The sequence below is a fragment of the Trachypithecus francoisi genome, unplaced genomic scaffold (genome assembly GCF_009764315.1).
Source record: "Trachypithecus francoisi isolate TF-2019V2 unplaced genomic scaffold, Tfra_2.0 Lachesis_group3, whole genome shotgun sequence".
NCBI lineage: Eukaryota > Metazoa > Chordata > Mammalia > Primates > Cercopithecidae > Trachypithecus > Trachypithecus francoisi.
This window is the reverse complement of record NW_022681468.1, coordinates 156,106,534-156,124,147: the sequence shown is the minus strand read 5'-3', so window position 1 is coordinate 156,124,147 and position 17,614 is coordinate 156,106,534. Positions and strand designations below refer to the sequence as shown.

Here is a 17,614-nt window from a genome sequence, read left to right as displayed (position 1 = left end):
TCCACCTGCCTCTGCCTCCCAAAGTGCTGGCATTGCAGGCCTGAGCCACTGCGCCCGGCCTAAAATGATTTCTTTATGATATTAATATCTGGGTTTTCTCATGCTCTCTTTGCTTATTTTATAGTAAGAACACAGTATGGAGATGAACTATGGATAGAAGGGATGGTTAGCTTGTGTACCTTATTCATTGGGAGCCAGTATGAATAGGCACACAATGAGGTGGTTAGATTCAGAGTTAAATGAACAGACTCCATCCTGTGTGTCCAGGCAGTCGTATTTGTGCCACTGGTTAGGTTATTTTATGATAAACTTGGGAGTGGGAAAACTTACGGACGCATGTTAAGCAGGTCCTGGAATCCTTCCATTGACTTGGCTTTTTGTCCCCGGGATGCCATGTACTTGTCTTTTGTCCAAGTCATGTGCACCTTCTCCTGATAGGTTTCTGTCTCTTCATCCTCATCAGAGCCAATGCTGGTCAATCGTAGCATTGAGTTTCGGTCTTTCACCAACTGTGCCTGAGGAAGAAGGTCCACCACAAGTTATTCTACCAAATTTTCTCTCATGCTTCATCTTTGGTTATTTTGAAGTAATAATGGGTTATAGTGGAATAACTGACAGTGAGAAGGAAAGAATTTGTCATCTTGTGAAAACAATATAGTATCATCCCTGTTTTTTTTTTTAATTTTTATTTTTTGGGGGGTTTGAGATGGAGTCTTGCTCTGTCACCCAGGCTGGAGTGCAGTGGTGCGATCTTGGCTCACTGCAACCTCCGCCTCCCAGGTTTAAGCAATTCTCTGCCTCAGCTTCTTGAATAGCTGGGATTACAGGCACGTGCCACCATGCCCGGCTAATTTTTGTACTTTAGTAGAGACAGGGTTTCACCATCTTGGCCAGGCTGGTTGTGAACTCCTGACCTCTTGATCCACCCCCCTCAGCCTCCCAAAGTGCTGGGATTACAGGCGTGAGTCACCGCGCCCAGCCCAGTATCATCCCTTTCAGTGACAGACTTCAGAGAGCCCGGATTGGATTGACGCAGTAAGGTCTCACCTCTCTGTCCCGCTCTGTTTTGGAGAGCCGCATGTGCCGGAGCATCTGGGACCTCTGCTCCATCATTAAAGTGCGCTCGTAAGTATATGCTGATATATCACTGTCATGCTGCCACAGACATCACACAAAGGGGGCCAAAAGCACAAAGGAGAAAGAAGGATGAACCATACATTTTTATTTCCAGTCACTAAATTAAACCAGGGAAAGCATCACGATATTAACCTACGTTTCACCCCTATTTTGTTTAGTCACTGAGCTACATAAATGTTTTTGTGATTGTGGATACAATCCAGAGGCCCTGAGAGTCTTTTCCATAATCTAACCAAGACATGTGTTGCCTTGAAACACAAAATACAAACTCTAGTCTCTTTTTAATACTGTTAGGTTTTTTTTTTTAAAGCCATGTGTGATTTTAAGCTGACTATATGAATTAAAATTTCATAAAACTATATTAAGCAGATGAGAATCTGGCAGAAATATAAGGGCTGTGTGATAAACAAGAAAGCAAAACCAAAAAGCCACATCAAACATGTATCACATATACATTCTACTTAGGGCCACAAATTAGGGTTTTTTTGTTTTTGTTTTTGGCACTAGGGAATTAATCCGTATTTAGAGCTGAAAAATTTCCCAAACCAGAAAAGATTCAAGGACAACAGGGAGAGGAATGGGGGAATGAACCTCTTGTATCTCAAACTCAGCTTTCTCACCATCTCCACCACTTCTACCTCCGCCTCAATGCGCAAGTGATACAGGAAGGTGGCTAGGTCCTTCTTCATTTGGATGCTGTTGTCTTCTAATTGGGCGACTGTGAAGATCCGTATGCTGCACTTTCGCCACACCTGAGAGAGTGACATACACATGTGGAAAATTAGAGCAAGGAGGCAAAAAAAGTTATTTCCTAAGACATAAGACATTGTGGTCTAGAAGAATCTTGCTATATGTAGTATGAGGCTATTTGTTCCCAGCTTCCTACTTGCCATGTTATTGTATTAGGGCAAAAGATTGACTAAACACCACATTTAATACAGTTTTAAGGAGTCCTTAATTTCATAACAAGAAAACACTGGCAAAAGAAAAGATGGCTCACGATATGTTAAGAGGGTGCTTTATTCAGCTAGTACATCAATGACAACATGCAGACTATATATTTACTATTTTAAATTTCATTTAATTAGTTTTACCACGGAATGAGCGCATATATGTGTGCAATACACACACATACAAATACCTTAAGTTTCCAGTACTTTTTGTAAAAAGATGTGTTCAACTTGTTGTTGTTTTCCCCAAGGGCTCATATGGAACTTTATTAATTGGCTGAATTTCACTTGGAGATAAGTAGGTATCAAATACAAAGACAATTATTTCTCTTAAGGTTGAAAGTGGGATCATAGGAAAGCCTAGAATAACTTCCAACTCTTCTGATTCTAAACCCCAACACTATACAATCAGAGAAAGAATTTGTCTGGCGAACCAGGACAGAAGGGAGAAAGACTTGCAAAGAAAAGTTGTCTCAAATACCTTGTGCTGTTTCAGCAGGAATGGTAGTAGCATGAGCATCCCCCCATCATGCACAATCCACCACACATCAATGTTGCCCTCAGAAAATTGCTCCACATTGCTGGGAAAGAAGGAGATGTTTTTAGCCACCAGCAGTGCGAGATGGGCAGCAGTTGTCACTCGAACTGTGCCTAGGGAGAAAAAAGAATAAGCAGAGAAGAATCCTTAGGCTTGCCTTGCTTCCTAGCATGTCAGGAAAGCAAGGAAATGCTCTCTTCACACTTCTTTGAGCAAGGGGTCCTGTTTACTTAGATTATATCTCATTACGTAACAAAAATCATTGTGAAAAATCTGAATAGCTCACAGAATTAGACTGAGAACCACAGTTTATGTTACAGGGTATATCCTGATTACTACATTTCTAAGGGGGGATATGTGAATTTGGGAGATGATGATACTGAAGAACAATTCTTCCAATTTCTGTGAGAACATAAATATGGAAAATCACAAATGAAAACATGGCAATTTTGGAGATAATTCCTAGCACAAGACTTGATAGAAATAAATAATTCATGAACATGATGTGAAGCTGAAGGGGACAGGTAGAATCTGGTATTACTACCAGACTACTAGTAGTTTTTCAGGTTGCCTTATAAGACTATGCTTCAGCAATGGCATAGTCTCTATTTTAGGAGGCTAGGGGTGACAGAGATTTAACTATATCCCCTCAACTCAGGCCCTTAGGTTGGTATGAGAAATGGTCAGTACCAATAAAAGTCTTCCAAGCGCGGGCATCTTCGCTTTGACGCCAGCCATTAGGCCAGCCCATCACCACTGTGTTGTGCTTCATGCCCCCAAGGCCACATGACTGGATAAGGTGGGAAATGCCCTCTCTCAGCTTGGCAGCCACCACCAGCTGGCAGAATCCTTTTACCTTCTCTGCCTCCATTAGGTGCTTTATGGTCTGAAAGAGACACAGGACCGCAACACTGAAGTGGTTCACTCTGGACCTTTTAACCTATTATTCCTTCTCCATATTACATCCCCTACCTTTTTCCAAAGTCTTCATAAATCTGTATCGTCTACAGAAAAGTCCAAAAAGTTAAAATTATCCGAAAGGAATTTCATGATCTTTTATCTTTTTCACTTTCTAAGTGCTTACTACATATTTTTGCCTCTGTAGCTGGTTGTCTACATGTAGTTTCTCTGCTTTTTCCTCTGTTCTGCTTTTGTTCCTTTGCACTATACCAAAAAACTGGGAACAGGGATTTCTACAACGTGAATATTCAACATTCTTTCTCAGTTGACCAGGGTGATTCACTAGTGTGAACAAGATCTCCTTCCTGCCTCAACCCCAGTCATGCCCTGACTCATCTTACCAGAAACTCAATATGATGATTCAGTTTCACTTTAGAATTTTCTCAGGTATGTTTTCTTTTTTGCTTCTCTCATTTCCATATGCTTTTTGACATTTTAATGGTGATTATTCATGACACTTGTATTTGCATTACTCTTCCTTTAGTCAAACCAATTTGGAGATATCATCGCATTTACTCTTACTCCGCCCTCTCGGTGGTAAGAGGAAGGGAATAATGGTATGGAAAATGGAATGACTTTTGCAAAGGCACAGATTAAATCAGTGATGTGGCTGACAACTAGGCTCTCCTGATTTTCAATCCTGGGTACCTTTTATTAATTTTTACCATCATTCTGGAGTAATGTTTCTTCAGCATTTCTAGTGTTTAGGATTTCAAAGTATTCCAAAATGAAATCCAGTAAGACTTTTGAAATGCCATTGAACACACTGAACACAATGGCATTTCAAAAACAACAGGATTAGTTCTATCATATATAATAAATATTAGAGTGAAAACAACTTCCTTGTTAAAGTGGAACTTTAATGTTCAGTACAGCTAACCAGAAGTGGCAAAGGAATCTTGCTCATGATACCACATAGATTAAAGAGGAAGAAAATTTGGTCATTACTCGTTGTCACAAGATTGAGAGGAATGCTCTCCATAGTTCAAGGGATCAATTTATTTACATGACTTTTCTCAGTGCTTAATGTTTAGCGTATATTTGAAAATAATGTTTAGACTTAATCATCTTATAATTTAGTAATGCTTTCAATGGGAAGAAGGAATAAATAACTATTTTCTGGCTCATCTTATTATTTCGGAGACAGTGTCTGTTCAAAGGTCAGCACTAAGTGAGAAACCTCCTAGATCACTCAGGAACAAGATTCAAGTAGAAGTTTGAGGTCTTACTACTTAACATCACAAAGCTGTAAGCTGAGTTCCAATACATCAAAAGTCTGACTCTTACCTGCTCAGCAGCTAAAGCTTCACCGTAGTTCTCTAGGAAGTTCCCCACGATGACAGAGCCCACAATAGTGAGACCTTTTCCTGCTTTGAGCTGTGAGGCAAAGGTGAGGAGGCGAGGATGCTTGACATGTAAGTCTTCATCTAGTTTCAGTAATACAAGCAACTGAGGCCTGTGAAGAAGTTGGTGGGGGTTGGAGGGGAGGAGAAAACATTTTGGGTTTGGGGAACAGAATGACAGACTCCACCCTGTAATTCAGGAGATCTGTATGAAACAGGTAATTTGACAGAAGGAAGAATTCACAGGAAATGACAGGATGAGGGTATTAGTTTGAATGCTCCCAGTATTATCTCAAGTTGATCAGTCTTCAAGGAAGAATAATAAATTGTGAAGAATAATAAATTGTAGAAATCTTGCTCATAAGTGACATGAAGAAAAGGGGATAAAAAAATTAAGGATTTAGAATAGTTCAAAACAGGTCCATTATACCAATTCCTTGAGCCACATGGTTTCCTTATCCTGTAATCAACACAGCACATATTTTTGTGTGTTAACTATGTGCCAAATACTGCTAGTGTTGATTTCTTTACCTCCAGTTTTTAGTGTGTGGAGGTCCTTCCTCCAACCGAAGCAAAGCAAACCGGGCTGCACTGAGGGACAGCCCACGGATACCATCACCCCATTCTTTCTCCGCTCTGTGAGAAAAAGAAAAGAGCAGAGACAAATTTAAACTATAGTAAGTATACTTTCAAAAACTAAAGTTTTTTCTGAATCTAAAAATCACACATGTGCAAAGTAGAAGATTAAAGCTCAGATTAATGATTTACATAATGTTCTTTACTAATATAATGAACCCGATGTAGGCAGATCAACAGCACCAACAGACTGCACTGCACAAACAGTTCGGAATAAAGCCTGAAGGGGTCACTCATTCAGTCCTTCTACCTCATCGCTCAAAACAATAATGTAAAAGAGCAATTTAGATTAGAAAATTATAACAGACCTGGAGTTTAAGTTACTTTGAAAAAAATGCAGAGAAAGTAAAGTTCAATGTGATCTTCTGAATAAGAATGTTACTTCATCCTCATTTTTGAAAGCTGTAAGTCTTAGTAGTTACAAAGTTGTTCAGAACTAATTTCTTTTTCATTTCAGAGACAATCCCTTGACTGAAGAGATAAGCAAAAATATTTATATTTGTGTTATACTTTGTTTAGTACTAATCATTATTATTTGGATATGTCCTTTGTTATTTTCCATTGATCCATTCATACTTTCTCAATGGATTTCCCTTGTGATGAAAAGCTTGCATCAGTAAGATGGTTGGAGAATTAGGGGTACAAAATATAGTTATGAAAATGAAGTTACCTGGGTCCTTAATGTATTTTCACTGAACTGGCTCTAACCAAACTAGCTAGTCCTGCTACTTTTAGCAGTGATCAAGGTTAAATCCACACTCACCCTTGGTACTCAATGTACTTGTAGATCATACCAGCTATCACCATGGCTACGATGGCGTAATACCAGGAAGAAATGAACATCAGAGCCAGACAGATACTCATTCCCATAAAAGAAAGGGCCCTAGAAAATTAAAAACAAATACAAAAAAGTACCTTTTAAAGTAGCTGAAAAAGAAGCTTATGTTAGAGGTGCTTCTCAAACGATCTGCAGTGAGGGATTATTTTTTAAAAACTTTGAAACTATTATAAATATAACTTTTATAAAATGCAATGAAAATGAATTATTCGAAAAATCAGCACATGCCTGGATGCTGTAGCAATGTCACGCTGCCACAAAAGTTTCTAAATGCTTATTCTCAATTCTACAGTTGTCTTATCATGAAACAGTCAGTAGATGTGCACTAAACTCCAAACTGTCCTTTGCAACAGACCAACTGCTGTTATGTTTCCAACTGCTGGAAAACCATGTAAATAACAGAACACTATCAGTCACCTGCAGTTATGAGGACAATTAATACTTACTTGGCAAAGCCAGGATGGGACACGCAGCCAGAAATGTTAATAACTCTAGGATCTTTCGAAAAATTTCATATAAACATTTCTAAAAAGTTTATAAACATTTATTAGCATAACTGCAGAACTCACTGAGAAAAATTATTTTTGGGCTAGGCGTGGTGGCTCACGGCTGTAATCCCAGTACTTTGGGAGGCTAAGGCAGGCAGATCATGAGGTCAGGAGATCGAGACCATCCTGGCTAACATGGTGAAACTCTGTCTCTACTAAAAATACAAAAACTTAGCCGGGTGAAGTGGCGGGCGCCTGTAGTCCCAGCTACTCAGGAGGCTGAGGCAAGAGAATGGCGTGAGCCCAGGAGGCGGAGCTTGCAGTGAGCCGAGATCGCACCACTGCACTCCAGCCTGGGCAACAGAGCGAAACTCTGTCTCAAAAAAAAAAAAAAAGAAAAGAAAAATTATCTTTGGACTGTACATAAGAGAAACCTGGCAGACGGTAATGAATTAATTGCTTGTTTTGACCACACAAATTAGGTAGACGACTATATTTACTTAAGTTTTTCTGTGTACAGAATGAACAACTTAGCTCTGTGATGAATTTTTTTTTTTTTTTTTTTTTCTTTTTGAGACAGAGTCTCGCTCTGTCACCCAGGCTGGAGTGCAGTGGCCAGATCTCAGCTCACTGCAAGCTCCGCCTCCCGGGTTCACGCCATTCTCCTGCCTCAGCCTCCCGAGTAGCTGGGACTACAGGCGCCGCCACCTCGCCCGGCTAGTTTTTTGTATTTTTAGTAGAGACGGGGTTTCACCGTGTTAGCCAGGGTGGTCTCGATCTCCTGACCTCGTGATCCGCCTGTCTCGGCCTCCCAAAGTGCTGGGATTACAGGCTTGAGCCACCGTGCCCGGCCGATGAATTTTTAAGAATGAATAGGAGTGTTAATCTGGAGAAAACTAGGATGTAATGAAAATATAGGGTAAAGAGAAAGAGAAAAATAGAAGCAAGATAGCAACAAAAAAAGTTTATATAGAACTTTTTTTTTTTTTTTTTTTGAGACAGAGTTTCCCTCTTGTTGCCCAGGCTGCAGTGCAATGGCACACTCTGGGCTCACTGCAACCTCTGCCTCCCGAGTCCAAATGATTCTCCTACCTCAGCCTCTCGAGTAGCTGGGATTACAGGCATACGTCACCATGCCCAGCTAACCTTTGTATTTTTAATAGAGATGGGGTTTCTCCATGTTGGTCAGGCTGATCTCAACCTCCTGACCTCAGGTGATCCGCCCGCCCTGGCCTCCCAAAGTGCTAGGATTACAGGCATGAGGCAATGCTCCCGGCCTCATGAAGAACTTTTAACTAACGTTAAAGCTAGAAAGAGGATCAGAGGCATTAAAAATTAGTTGAAGATTTTAATTTTTGCCCAATAAAGGTTACATCACTGTCCACTATTGGTAAGTGAAGACAGAAAGAGGACAAGGAGAAAGTTAGCAAAGCAGAATGTAGCAGTGGGTACATATGGGACATAATTAATGAGCTCTTAGCTATGAGAGGACAGATATGGGATGGCAGCCAAAAATCTTTCATGACAACCCCTTCAGGACTGGGGAGACTTAACTACAACAGCAGCAGCAGCAACAGTTCATTGAGAGCTGAGCTTTACTATGTACCGGCACTACGACAAGCACTTTAGATTTATTAGTCCCATTTTACAAATGAATAAAATTAAATTTTACACGGTTATGTGCTTTGCTGAAGGTTACAAAGCTAGGAAATAGTAGAGCTGAGATTGGAACTTAGAACCTCTGACTCCGTAGCCCTAAGAGACAAACAGGAAAATAAATATGCAAGAGAAGGTTGTTTTAACCTAGAAATTACAGAAGGCTGGAAATATCTATTTTGTGCTTTTGCTCTACTCTTATTGGGTGTTGTAAGTTATTATAAAGTAATACAGGAAAATAGGATAGGAGGGTGAGGATTCAGATAAGAATTGAAAGTTGAAACAGTATGAAATGGCTGACCAAGAAAAAAATTTCATCGAGAACCCAGAGTCTCCTAGTTTTCTACTTCAAAGATGGGTTCTCTCCAAACGTGAGTAAAAAGAATAAAAGAAGCAGACTTACCAATGGTAGTAGCGGAATCGGGGTCTCCAGTTGGGTGTTCGAAGTAATGTTTGCAAGGCACATGCCAAGTTTACAAAGAGGTAACACATGAGAAAAAACCTGAAGAATGAAAAGAGTAAGAGGAATGATTCTTATTGTAAGATGATTCTTTGAAGGTTAAGTAACTGGAGACCTTTGCTGTATTGAAGCCTGTTTCTAGACAACTAACCCTTGATTAAGTAGGAAGCAGAGAAACTTCAACCTCTCCCCACAAAGCTGCTCATCCTTCTCTGTTCTCTCAGTCAATGACTTTACCACTCTTTACCCAGTTGTTCTTAGGATAATCCAGGTTTCCTCTTCCTTATCCTTGTTCCAAATTCACTTACCAAGTCCTATGGATTCTATTAAAAAATCTCTAAGCTGCTTCTCTTCCTTTTCATCTCGACTACTAATCACCTTAGTTTAGGCTCTCATTTCTTCTTTCCAATTAGCATTCCCTAATTAGCATTAGAGGAACAAGTCTAGCCTCCTTCGAATCCATCTTTTATACCAGACTGATCATCCTAAAGCATTATCATTTTGTTCTCAAAGATTACCCACTACTTCCAGGTAAAAGTTCCAGACCCTTTGTGATCCGAATCTACCTAATTCTCTATTCTGCTATTCCTTCAACATGCACCCTCCACTCTAGCCAAGCCAAACTACTTCCAGTTCTCTGGATGTGCTACCTTATATCATTCCTCAATTTCTTTATACGCATTCTCTGCCTGAAATGTTCTTCACCCCTTTTCTTAGCAAAAAACCAGTTATTCTTCAAGATACAAGTATCACTTCCTCCAGAAAATCTTTCTCGAGTTTCTGTCTGTTTACATGCCCTGCCCTGGTGTTCCTATGGCAGTCAGTGTTCACTCTTACCATGGCACTCGTCACGCTATATGGGAATCATTGGTTTCCTTATCCATTATCAGTTCCATAAGATTGTGTCTTATCTATCTTTGTATTCCCAGAATACCATATTACACAGTGCCAGGTAAGTAGTAAGTCATCAATAAATCACAGGTGAATAAATAAAAAAACTAACAGTGGTGGTAAAAGCTACAACCAACTGATAATGAATTAGAAATGAAGCCAAAGAACTTCTGAATTTAAATAGGTAGAAAAAAACCTAGTAACTTACAAAAGTTAGCCTTACTTGAGAGTTCCCAGGAATGACTTTTATTTAAAGTGAAGTTACGTCTGTATTTAGCCCACTCTGTTATCACTACTGTTACATGACTGAGGGAAACAAACATGCATTATTTATCATGTAAGCAAGAATAACTGAAGAAAATCACTGGCTCTTACATGGAAAGAATTGGGGCCACAAGATCCAGGGAGGCAATAAGTATTCCGAGCTCTGCAATGGCAGCAGTTAGAAGTAAAGCCCAGGTAGGTTCCCCATTGGCTTTGCTGTGGCCAAAAACCTGTACACAGAAAGGAAATACCAGGCATAGGAGTATTGAGTCATTGCTCTCTTATTTCTCTAGCCTACAGTTTCAGACATCTGGAAGATCAATAGTGTTACAACTGTGATATCTTTTAAACACCTTTACAGCACTCACATGTAAACTCATGCTTGGGATTTAGAGGGTCTTGTACTACAAACCCATGTCTCCACATTTATGGTCTAGTAATTTCTAAGCCCATGAAGACCACATTGTTTCTCATTAAAGCTGGGAAAAAAAGAAGAGGGCATAAAAAAAGGTCACTCACCCTCAGAAATGGTATGATGTTATCCTTGGCAATAGCTTGTAGCAGCCTCGGTGCACCTGTGAGGCTCTGCAGTCCAGCTCCACACGTTGAAAAGAAGGAGCCAATAACAATCACCCATGGGGATGGCCAAGATAAGGTGCCCACCACCAAATTACCTTTCACAGCATCTCCGAACCTGGGAAAGAAATAGGAGTAGGGAAATTTAATCTGGAAATAACTTTAGACTGAAAGACTAGAGAGACATTCACCCATTCTTTTCTCCTTTTTGCTTTTTTTTTTTGGAGACAGAATCTCACCCTGTCACCTAGGCTAGAGTGCAGTGGTGTGATCTTGGCTCACTCCAAACTCCACCCACCCAAGTTCAAGCGATTCTCCTGCCTTGGCTTCGCAAGCATCTGGGATTACAGGCATGTGCCAACACACCTGGCTAATTTTTGTATTTTTAGTAGAGACGAGGTTTCACCATGTGGCCCAGGCTGGTCTTGAACTCTTGGCCTCAAGTGATTCACCTGCCTCAGCCTCCCAAAGTGCTGGGATTACAGACGTGAGCCACTGAGTCTGGCCCACTCAATTTTTTTTTTCTATTTATAAATTTTAGAGAATCAAAAGTAAGACAAATGATATTACAAAATATAAAGATAGCCAGATTTGATCAAAAGGCACTATTGACCTGTATTAGGAAAAAAATACGTATGGGGCTAGAAAATAAGCTAAGCTTCAGTTTTAACTTTCCCCTTCAGGGTATCAAAATATCTGCTTTTTAGAAAAATTGAGGCCAGGTGCAGTGGCTCAAGCCTGTAATCCCAGCACTTTGGGAGGCTGAGACGGGCGGATTACGAGGTCGGGAGATCGAGACCATCCTGGCTAACATGGTGAAATCCCATCTCTACTAAAAAAATACAAAAAACTAGCCGGGCGAGGTGGCGGGCGCCTGTAGTCCCAGCTACTCCGGAGGCTGAGGCAGGAGAATGGCATAAACCCGGGAGGCGGAGCTTGCAGTGAGCTGAGATCCGGCCACTGCACTCCAGCCTGGGCGACAGAGTGAGACTCCGTCTCAAAAAAAAAAAAAAAAAAGAAGAAAGAAAAATTGAGATCTCACTGCACCTATAATTCTGTATTCTTGAAACATAAGCATTTTTCTATGTCATAAAAAGCTATGAATAAACATTTTTAGTGATTTGAATAATATTGCATCACAATTTGTTATCCATTCTTCAGTGTTGATTTTCTATTGTATAAAATATTATAATTAACATCTTTATGCACATATCTACATTCACAGTTCAGGTTTTTTTCCTTATGGCAGGTTTTTTGTTTTTTTTGTTTTTGTTTTTGTTTTTGAGACAGGTCTCACTCTGTTGCCAAGGCTGGAGTACAGTGACACTATCGCGGCTCACTGCAGCCTTGACCTCTCTGGCTCAGGTGATGCTCCTGCCTCATCCTCCCAAGTGGCTGGGACCACAGGTGTGCGCTACAATGTCTGGCTCATCTTTTATAAAATTTTTTGTAGAGACAGGATCTCGCCTTGTTGCCCAGGCTTGTCATGAACTCCTGGACTTGTGTGATCTTCCCCTCTTGGCCTCCCAGTGTGCTGGAATTACAGGCATGAGCCATTGTACCCAGCTAAGTTATGGCAGATTCTTAAGGGGGAATAACTAACCAAAGGGATCAATATCTTAAAACATTTCAAAATCACTACTAAATTGCTGTCCGGAAAGGTTGTACTAAATTTTACTCCCACTGGAAATACAAGAAGATTCAACTCTTATAGCACATGCACACTCCACAACAGTCTTGTGTATTAAAAAAATATTAAGGTCACTGCTAATTTGATGGGTGAAACATGGCAATAGTTTAATTACTTGCTTTTAACAATTTTTATTAAGTATCACACACAAAAATAATGTGCAAGGCTGGGCGTGGCGGCTCACAGCTGTAATCCCAGCACTTTGGGAGGCCGAGGCAGGTGGATCACGAGGTCAGCAGATCAAGACCATCCTGGCTAACGTGGTGAAACCCTGTCTCTACTAAAAATACAAAAAATTAGCCAGGCATGGTGGCAGGCGCCTGTAGTCCCAGCTACTTGGGAGGCTGAGGCAGGAGAATGGCATGAACCCGGGAGGCGGAGGTTGCAGTGAGCTGAGATCCCGCCACTGCACTCCAACCTGGGTGACAGAGCGAGACTCTGTCTAGGGAAAAAAAAAAATTGTGCAAAAAACAACAAATGCATATCTGAAGATTTTTTTTTTTTTTTTTTGAGACGGAGTCTTGCTCTGTCCCTCTGGCTGGAGTGCAGTGGCACGATCTTGGCTCACTGCAAGCTCCGCTTCCCGGGTTCACGCCATTCTCCTGCCTCAGCCTCCCGAGTAGCTGGGACTACAGGCGCCCGCCACCGCACCTAATTTTTTGTATTTTTAGTAGAGACGGGGTTTCACCGTGGTCTCAATCTCCTGACCTTGTGATCCGCCCGCCTCAGCCTCCCAAAATGCTGGGATTACAGGCGTGAGCCACCGCGCCCGGCCATATCTGAAGATTTCTATAAAGCAAACATCCATGCTGTAGGTGTTGACCTACTACCATGCAGGTCAAGAAACAGAACACTGCCAGTACCCAAAATTCCCTTATGCCCATTCCCCTCATTAGCCCTTTCTTCCTCTCCACTATGCTTTTTTTTTTTTTTTTTGAGACAGGGTCTTGCTTTGTCACCCAGGCTGGACTGTAGTGCTGTGATCATGACTGACTGTAGCCTCAACCTCCTGGGTTCAAGTGATCTTTCTGCCTCAGCCTCCCCAGTAGCTAGCACTACAGGCATCCGCCACCATGCCCAGCTAATTTTTTACTTTCTGCAGTGACAAGGTATAGTATATTCTATGTTGCCTAGGCTGGTCTGGAACTCCTGACCTCAAACAATCTTCTAGCCTCAGCCTCCCAAAGTGCTGGAATTACAGGTATGAGCCACCACACCCAGCCCTCTGACTTTGAATACTATGTAGTTTTACCATTTTAAAACTTTATATAAATGATACACAGTATATACTTTTGTGTTTGGTTTCTTAGCATTGCTTGTGAATTTTTTTGGGGGGGTGTATATTGCTATGACTTACTTTGCTGTATGGCTTCCTATTACATGAATATACAATTTAATCATTCTACTAGCGATGGACATTTGGATTATTTCCAGGTTTGGGCTATTAAGAATACTTATGAAGGGAAAATGAAGCAGGCAAAAAAACAAAATAAAATAAAATAAAAAAGAATAACACTACTGTGAAAATTCTCGTGAATTATTCTTGATGCACATGTGCAAGCATTTCTGTTAGATACACCTGGAAGTGGAAATGCTGAGTCATAGGTAAGCACATGTTCAACTTTAGGAGATAATAACCAATAATTTTCCAAAATGATACTCTAATTTACAGTCTCAACAATAATTTTTACATTATGGTGTAACTTACCAAAGCTCCATGAATTTCCTACTACAATGGTATAGTAATATACTATACTATATACATATATATATACACCCCCCCATACACACCGTGTTACATGCATATATATATACTGTGCTCTTTATTTTTGTCAACAATATTTATATTGCATCTATTAGGCTTCGCGTCCTCAAAGAGCTCAACGTGTAGGGGACAGTGATATGAAAACAAGTAGCTGCAATATAGCATCATAAATGCCATAATATAGCATATTCTATACTATATAGAATATATTGTGGCTGAACACAAGAAGGAGTGTTGGCCGGGCGCGGTGGCTCAAGCCTGTAATCCCAGCACTTTGGGAGGCCGAGACGGGTGGATCACGAGGTCAGGAGATCGAGACCATCCTGGCTAACACGTTGAAACCCCGTCTCTACTAAAAAATATAAAAAAACTAGCAGGGCGAGGTGGCGGGCGCCTGTAGTCCCAGCTACTTGGGAGGCTGAGGCAGGAGAATGGCATAAACCCGGGAGGCGGAGCTTGCAGTGAGCAGAGCGACAGAGCCAGACTCCGTCTCAAAAAAAAGAGAAAAAAAAAAGGAGTGTTGACCTCTGTTTGGGTGAGTATGGGAAAGCTTTACAGGAGAGAAGACCCTTAGCCTAGTCTCTAAGAGGATGAATATGAGTTGACCAGGTAGGAGTAACCTATTCTAAGCAAAGGAAACAACACAGACAAATCTGTTTGTAAGTGGAGACATAATAAGATACATTAAACTCTAAGTTAGGGAGCTTATGAGGGAAGAGCAGGAGATAAGCGTAAAAAGAAGCAGAGAGGGCCAGACCACAGTGATGGATTTTAACAGGCTTTGGCAGGCTCTGAAGCAGGGAGGTTTGTAGGTTCAAATTTTGTGTTTTAGAAAAGCCACTCTGGTGGCAGTGTGGAAGAAGGATTAAAGGCTAGAACTAAAAGGGAGATTATTACAATAACATAGGCAAAAATCCTGAAGGCCTGTGCAAAGTGATTGATGTGGATAAAGAACAGGGGATACATCTGTATAGTGTGGGAAATTTTTAAAAAATAATAGGGGAAAGGGCTGGGTGTGGTGGCTCATGCCTATAAGCTTAGCACTACGGAGGCTAAGGTGGGAGGACTGCTTGCGGCCAGGAGCTTCAGACCATCCTGGACAACATAGTAAGGCCCCATCTTTACAAAAAAAAAAAAAAAAAAACTACTAGCTGGTGTGGTGGTATGCACCTGTGGTCCCAGTTAGTTGGAAGCTGAGGTGGGAGGATTACTTGAGCCCAGGAGGTTGAGGCTGGCAGCCATCATTGCACCACTGCACTGTAGCCTGGGCAACAGAGCAAGACCTTATCTCTAAATAAATAAGTAGAAAAGAAAAGAAGAGAAAAGAACAGAATATGAAGAAAGTAAGTTTCAGGCTTTTATTTAGAATGCCAAACACAATTAGATACTTATCTCTCATAAAGGAGATGCTAGAGACACTTGAAATTTTTTTTACTTGCCCTTCTTGACTTTTGGTCTCGTTTCTGAACAGTTCTTGATGGACAGGGAAGTCCTCACTATTCAGACACATTCACTGCTTTTTTGAAGGACTGTATTTAACTGTCTCACATATTCACTAGAAAATACTGGCCCCTTTGGGAACTACAATCATATATTTTCTTTTTTTTAGCCATGGTTGATAATTCGGGTTGGGTTATTTTTTTGAGAAAGGGTCTCACTTTGTCACCCAGGCTGGAGTACAGTGGCATCATCATGGCTCACTATAGCTTTGACTTCCCAGGCTTAAGTGATCCTCCCACTTCGGCCCCCCAAGTAACTGGAACTGTAGGCGCACACCACCACAACTGGCTAATTTTCATGCTTTTTGTAGAGACAGGGTTTTGCCATGTTGCACAGGCTGGTCTTGAACTCCTGAGCTCAAGCAATCCACCCGCTTTGGCCTCCCAAAGTGCTGGGATTACAGGCATGAGCCACGGTGCCTGGCTGTGTTGAGTCTGTAACTGTCTTGGAGCTATGTGGAATGATCAGAAGTCATGGCAGACAGACATTAATTGTTACAAATAAATTAATTACTCACTTGTCTCTGAGAACAACCCCTTCAATACATGCACCAAAAAGGACAACATTGCTTAAATCTACCATATTGAGAGTCAAGGAAACTGTTGTTTGCCCTCTAACATGAGATAGAAAGTAGACACTCAGGATACTTCTCCTATCAGTAAAATGAGTTGCTAAATACGCCCATAAATTCTTCTTTGAATTTCCTATATGAAGTAGGCAGATTATCTGGCAAGAGGTGAAGTGACAGAAAGCAGGTACCTTTGTTACTCGGATAAAAATACTGATCATCCAGTTCTACTGGATGCTCCTAAGACTGAGACTTAGACTGGATCCATAAAAAGGATACAGACAAAGGAGGTGGTCAGGATGGCAAGGATAGTACCAATGGGAATAGACTTCTGAGCATCTTTCAGATCTCCAGATCTGTTTGATCCAGCCATGATACCTTTAGAGATAAGGGGGGAAAAACCAAGTTAACTTCGTGGACACTTTGATGTTGATACTGACAGCAAAGAGTAGAAGCAAATCTGGGAACCCTGAGAATTCTGCCTCCTGCGAAAAATCAGTCCCTGGGTCTGAGAGCTTCTAAAACAGACAACAGCCTACATGCTTACCTGTAACAGAGGGAAAGAAGATTCCCACCAGAAGCGTGAAGGAGGTGGTGATGTCAACAAGAACATATTCATGGTTTAAGCTGCCTAAGACATCAGAAGATTTGGCTGAAGGCTTTTCAATGATCTCTCCCTTGGGTAGGTAATTACCCCAAAGGTTCTCTGCAGTGGGGAAAATGGGAATTTAAGCAGCAGCAGTATGAAAAACAGATAATTAGATAATTTTCTACCCAAACATTCAAAATCAGGCTCATCATTTATACAGTTTCTAAAGGTGTGTTTGCTTCTACATGAGCACGTGTACACACACACATTGCACAATAAAACACACATAAATAAAAACATAGTGTTCTTTTTTTTTTTTGAGACAGAGTCTTGCTGGAGAGCAGTGGCACAATCTTGGCTCACTGCAAGCTCCGCCTCCTGGGTTCACACCATTCTCCTGCCTCCCGAGTATCTGGGACTACAGGCGCCTGCCACCACGCCCTGCTCATTTTTTGTATTTTTAGTAGAGACAGGGTTTCACCATGTTAGCCAGGATGGTCTCTCTATCTCCTGACCTCATGATCTGCCCACGTCAGCCTCCCAAAGTGCTGGGATTACAGGTGTCAGCCACTGTACCTGGCCATTTTTTTTTTTTTTTTTTTTTTGAGACAGTCTTGCTCTATCACCAGGCTGGAGTGCAGTGGCACAATCTCGGCTCACTGCAACCTCCATCTCCCCGGTTCAAGTGATTCTCCTGCCTCAGCCTCCAGAGTAGCAGTAGCTGGGACTACAGGCCCACACCACCACGCCTGGCTAATTTTTGTA

At 41.2% G+C, this 17,614-nt stretch overlaps 1 protein-coding gene across 8 annotated transcripts in view; it reads right to left on the bottom strand.

The window, feature by feature from the left end:
• The window catches only part of SLC12A6 (solute carrier family 12 member 6), a 109,858-nt gene that overhangs the window by 2,400 nt on the left and 89,844 nt on the right, over nucleotides 1–17,614 (bottom strand). For all 8 annotated transcript variants that reach the window (XM_033190670.1, XM_033190669.1, XM_033190673.1 and 5 more), the window contains 14 exons: nucleotides 16,808–16,966; nucleotides 16,540–16,638; nucleotides 16,210–16,267; nucleotides 10,681–10,855; nucleotides 10,273–10,391; nucleotides 8,950–9,048; nucleotides 6,328–6,447; nucleotides 5,460–5,564; nucleotides 4,873–5,041; nucleotides 3,316–3,511; nucleotides 2,569–2,738; nucleotides 1,758–1,889; nucleotides 1,048–1,155; nucleotides 331–515 (listed from right to left, as the gene is read on the bottom strand). In XM_033190670.1, coding sequence (XP_033046561.1) covers nucleotides 331–515; nucleotides 1,048–1,155; nucleotides 1,758–1,889; nucleotides 2,569–2,738; nucleotides 3,316–3,511; nucleotides 4,873–5,041; nucleotides 5,460–5,564; nucleotides 6,328–6,447; nucleotides 8,950–9,048; nucleotides 10,273–10,391; nucleotides 10,681–10,855; nucleotides 16,210–16,267; nucleotides 16,540–16,638; nucleotides 16,808–16,966 — 1,894 coding nt within the window. The remainder of the gene's footprint in view (nucleotides 1–330; nucleotides 516–1,047; nucleotides 1,156–1,757; nucleotides 1,890–2,568; nucleotides 2,739–3,315; nucleotides 3,512–4,872; nucleotides 5,042–5,459; nucleotides 5,565–6,327; nucleotides 6,448–8,949; nucleotides 9,049–10,272; nucleotides 10,392–10,680; nucleotides 10,856–16,209; nucleotides 16,268–16,539; nucleotides 16,639–16,807; nucleotides 16,967–17,614) is intronic.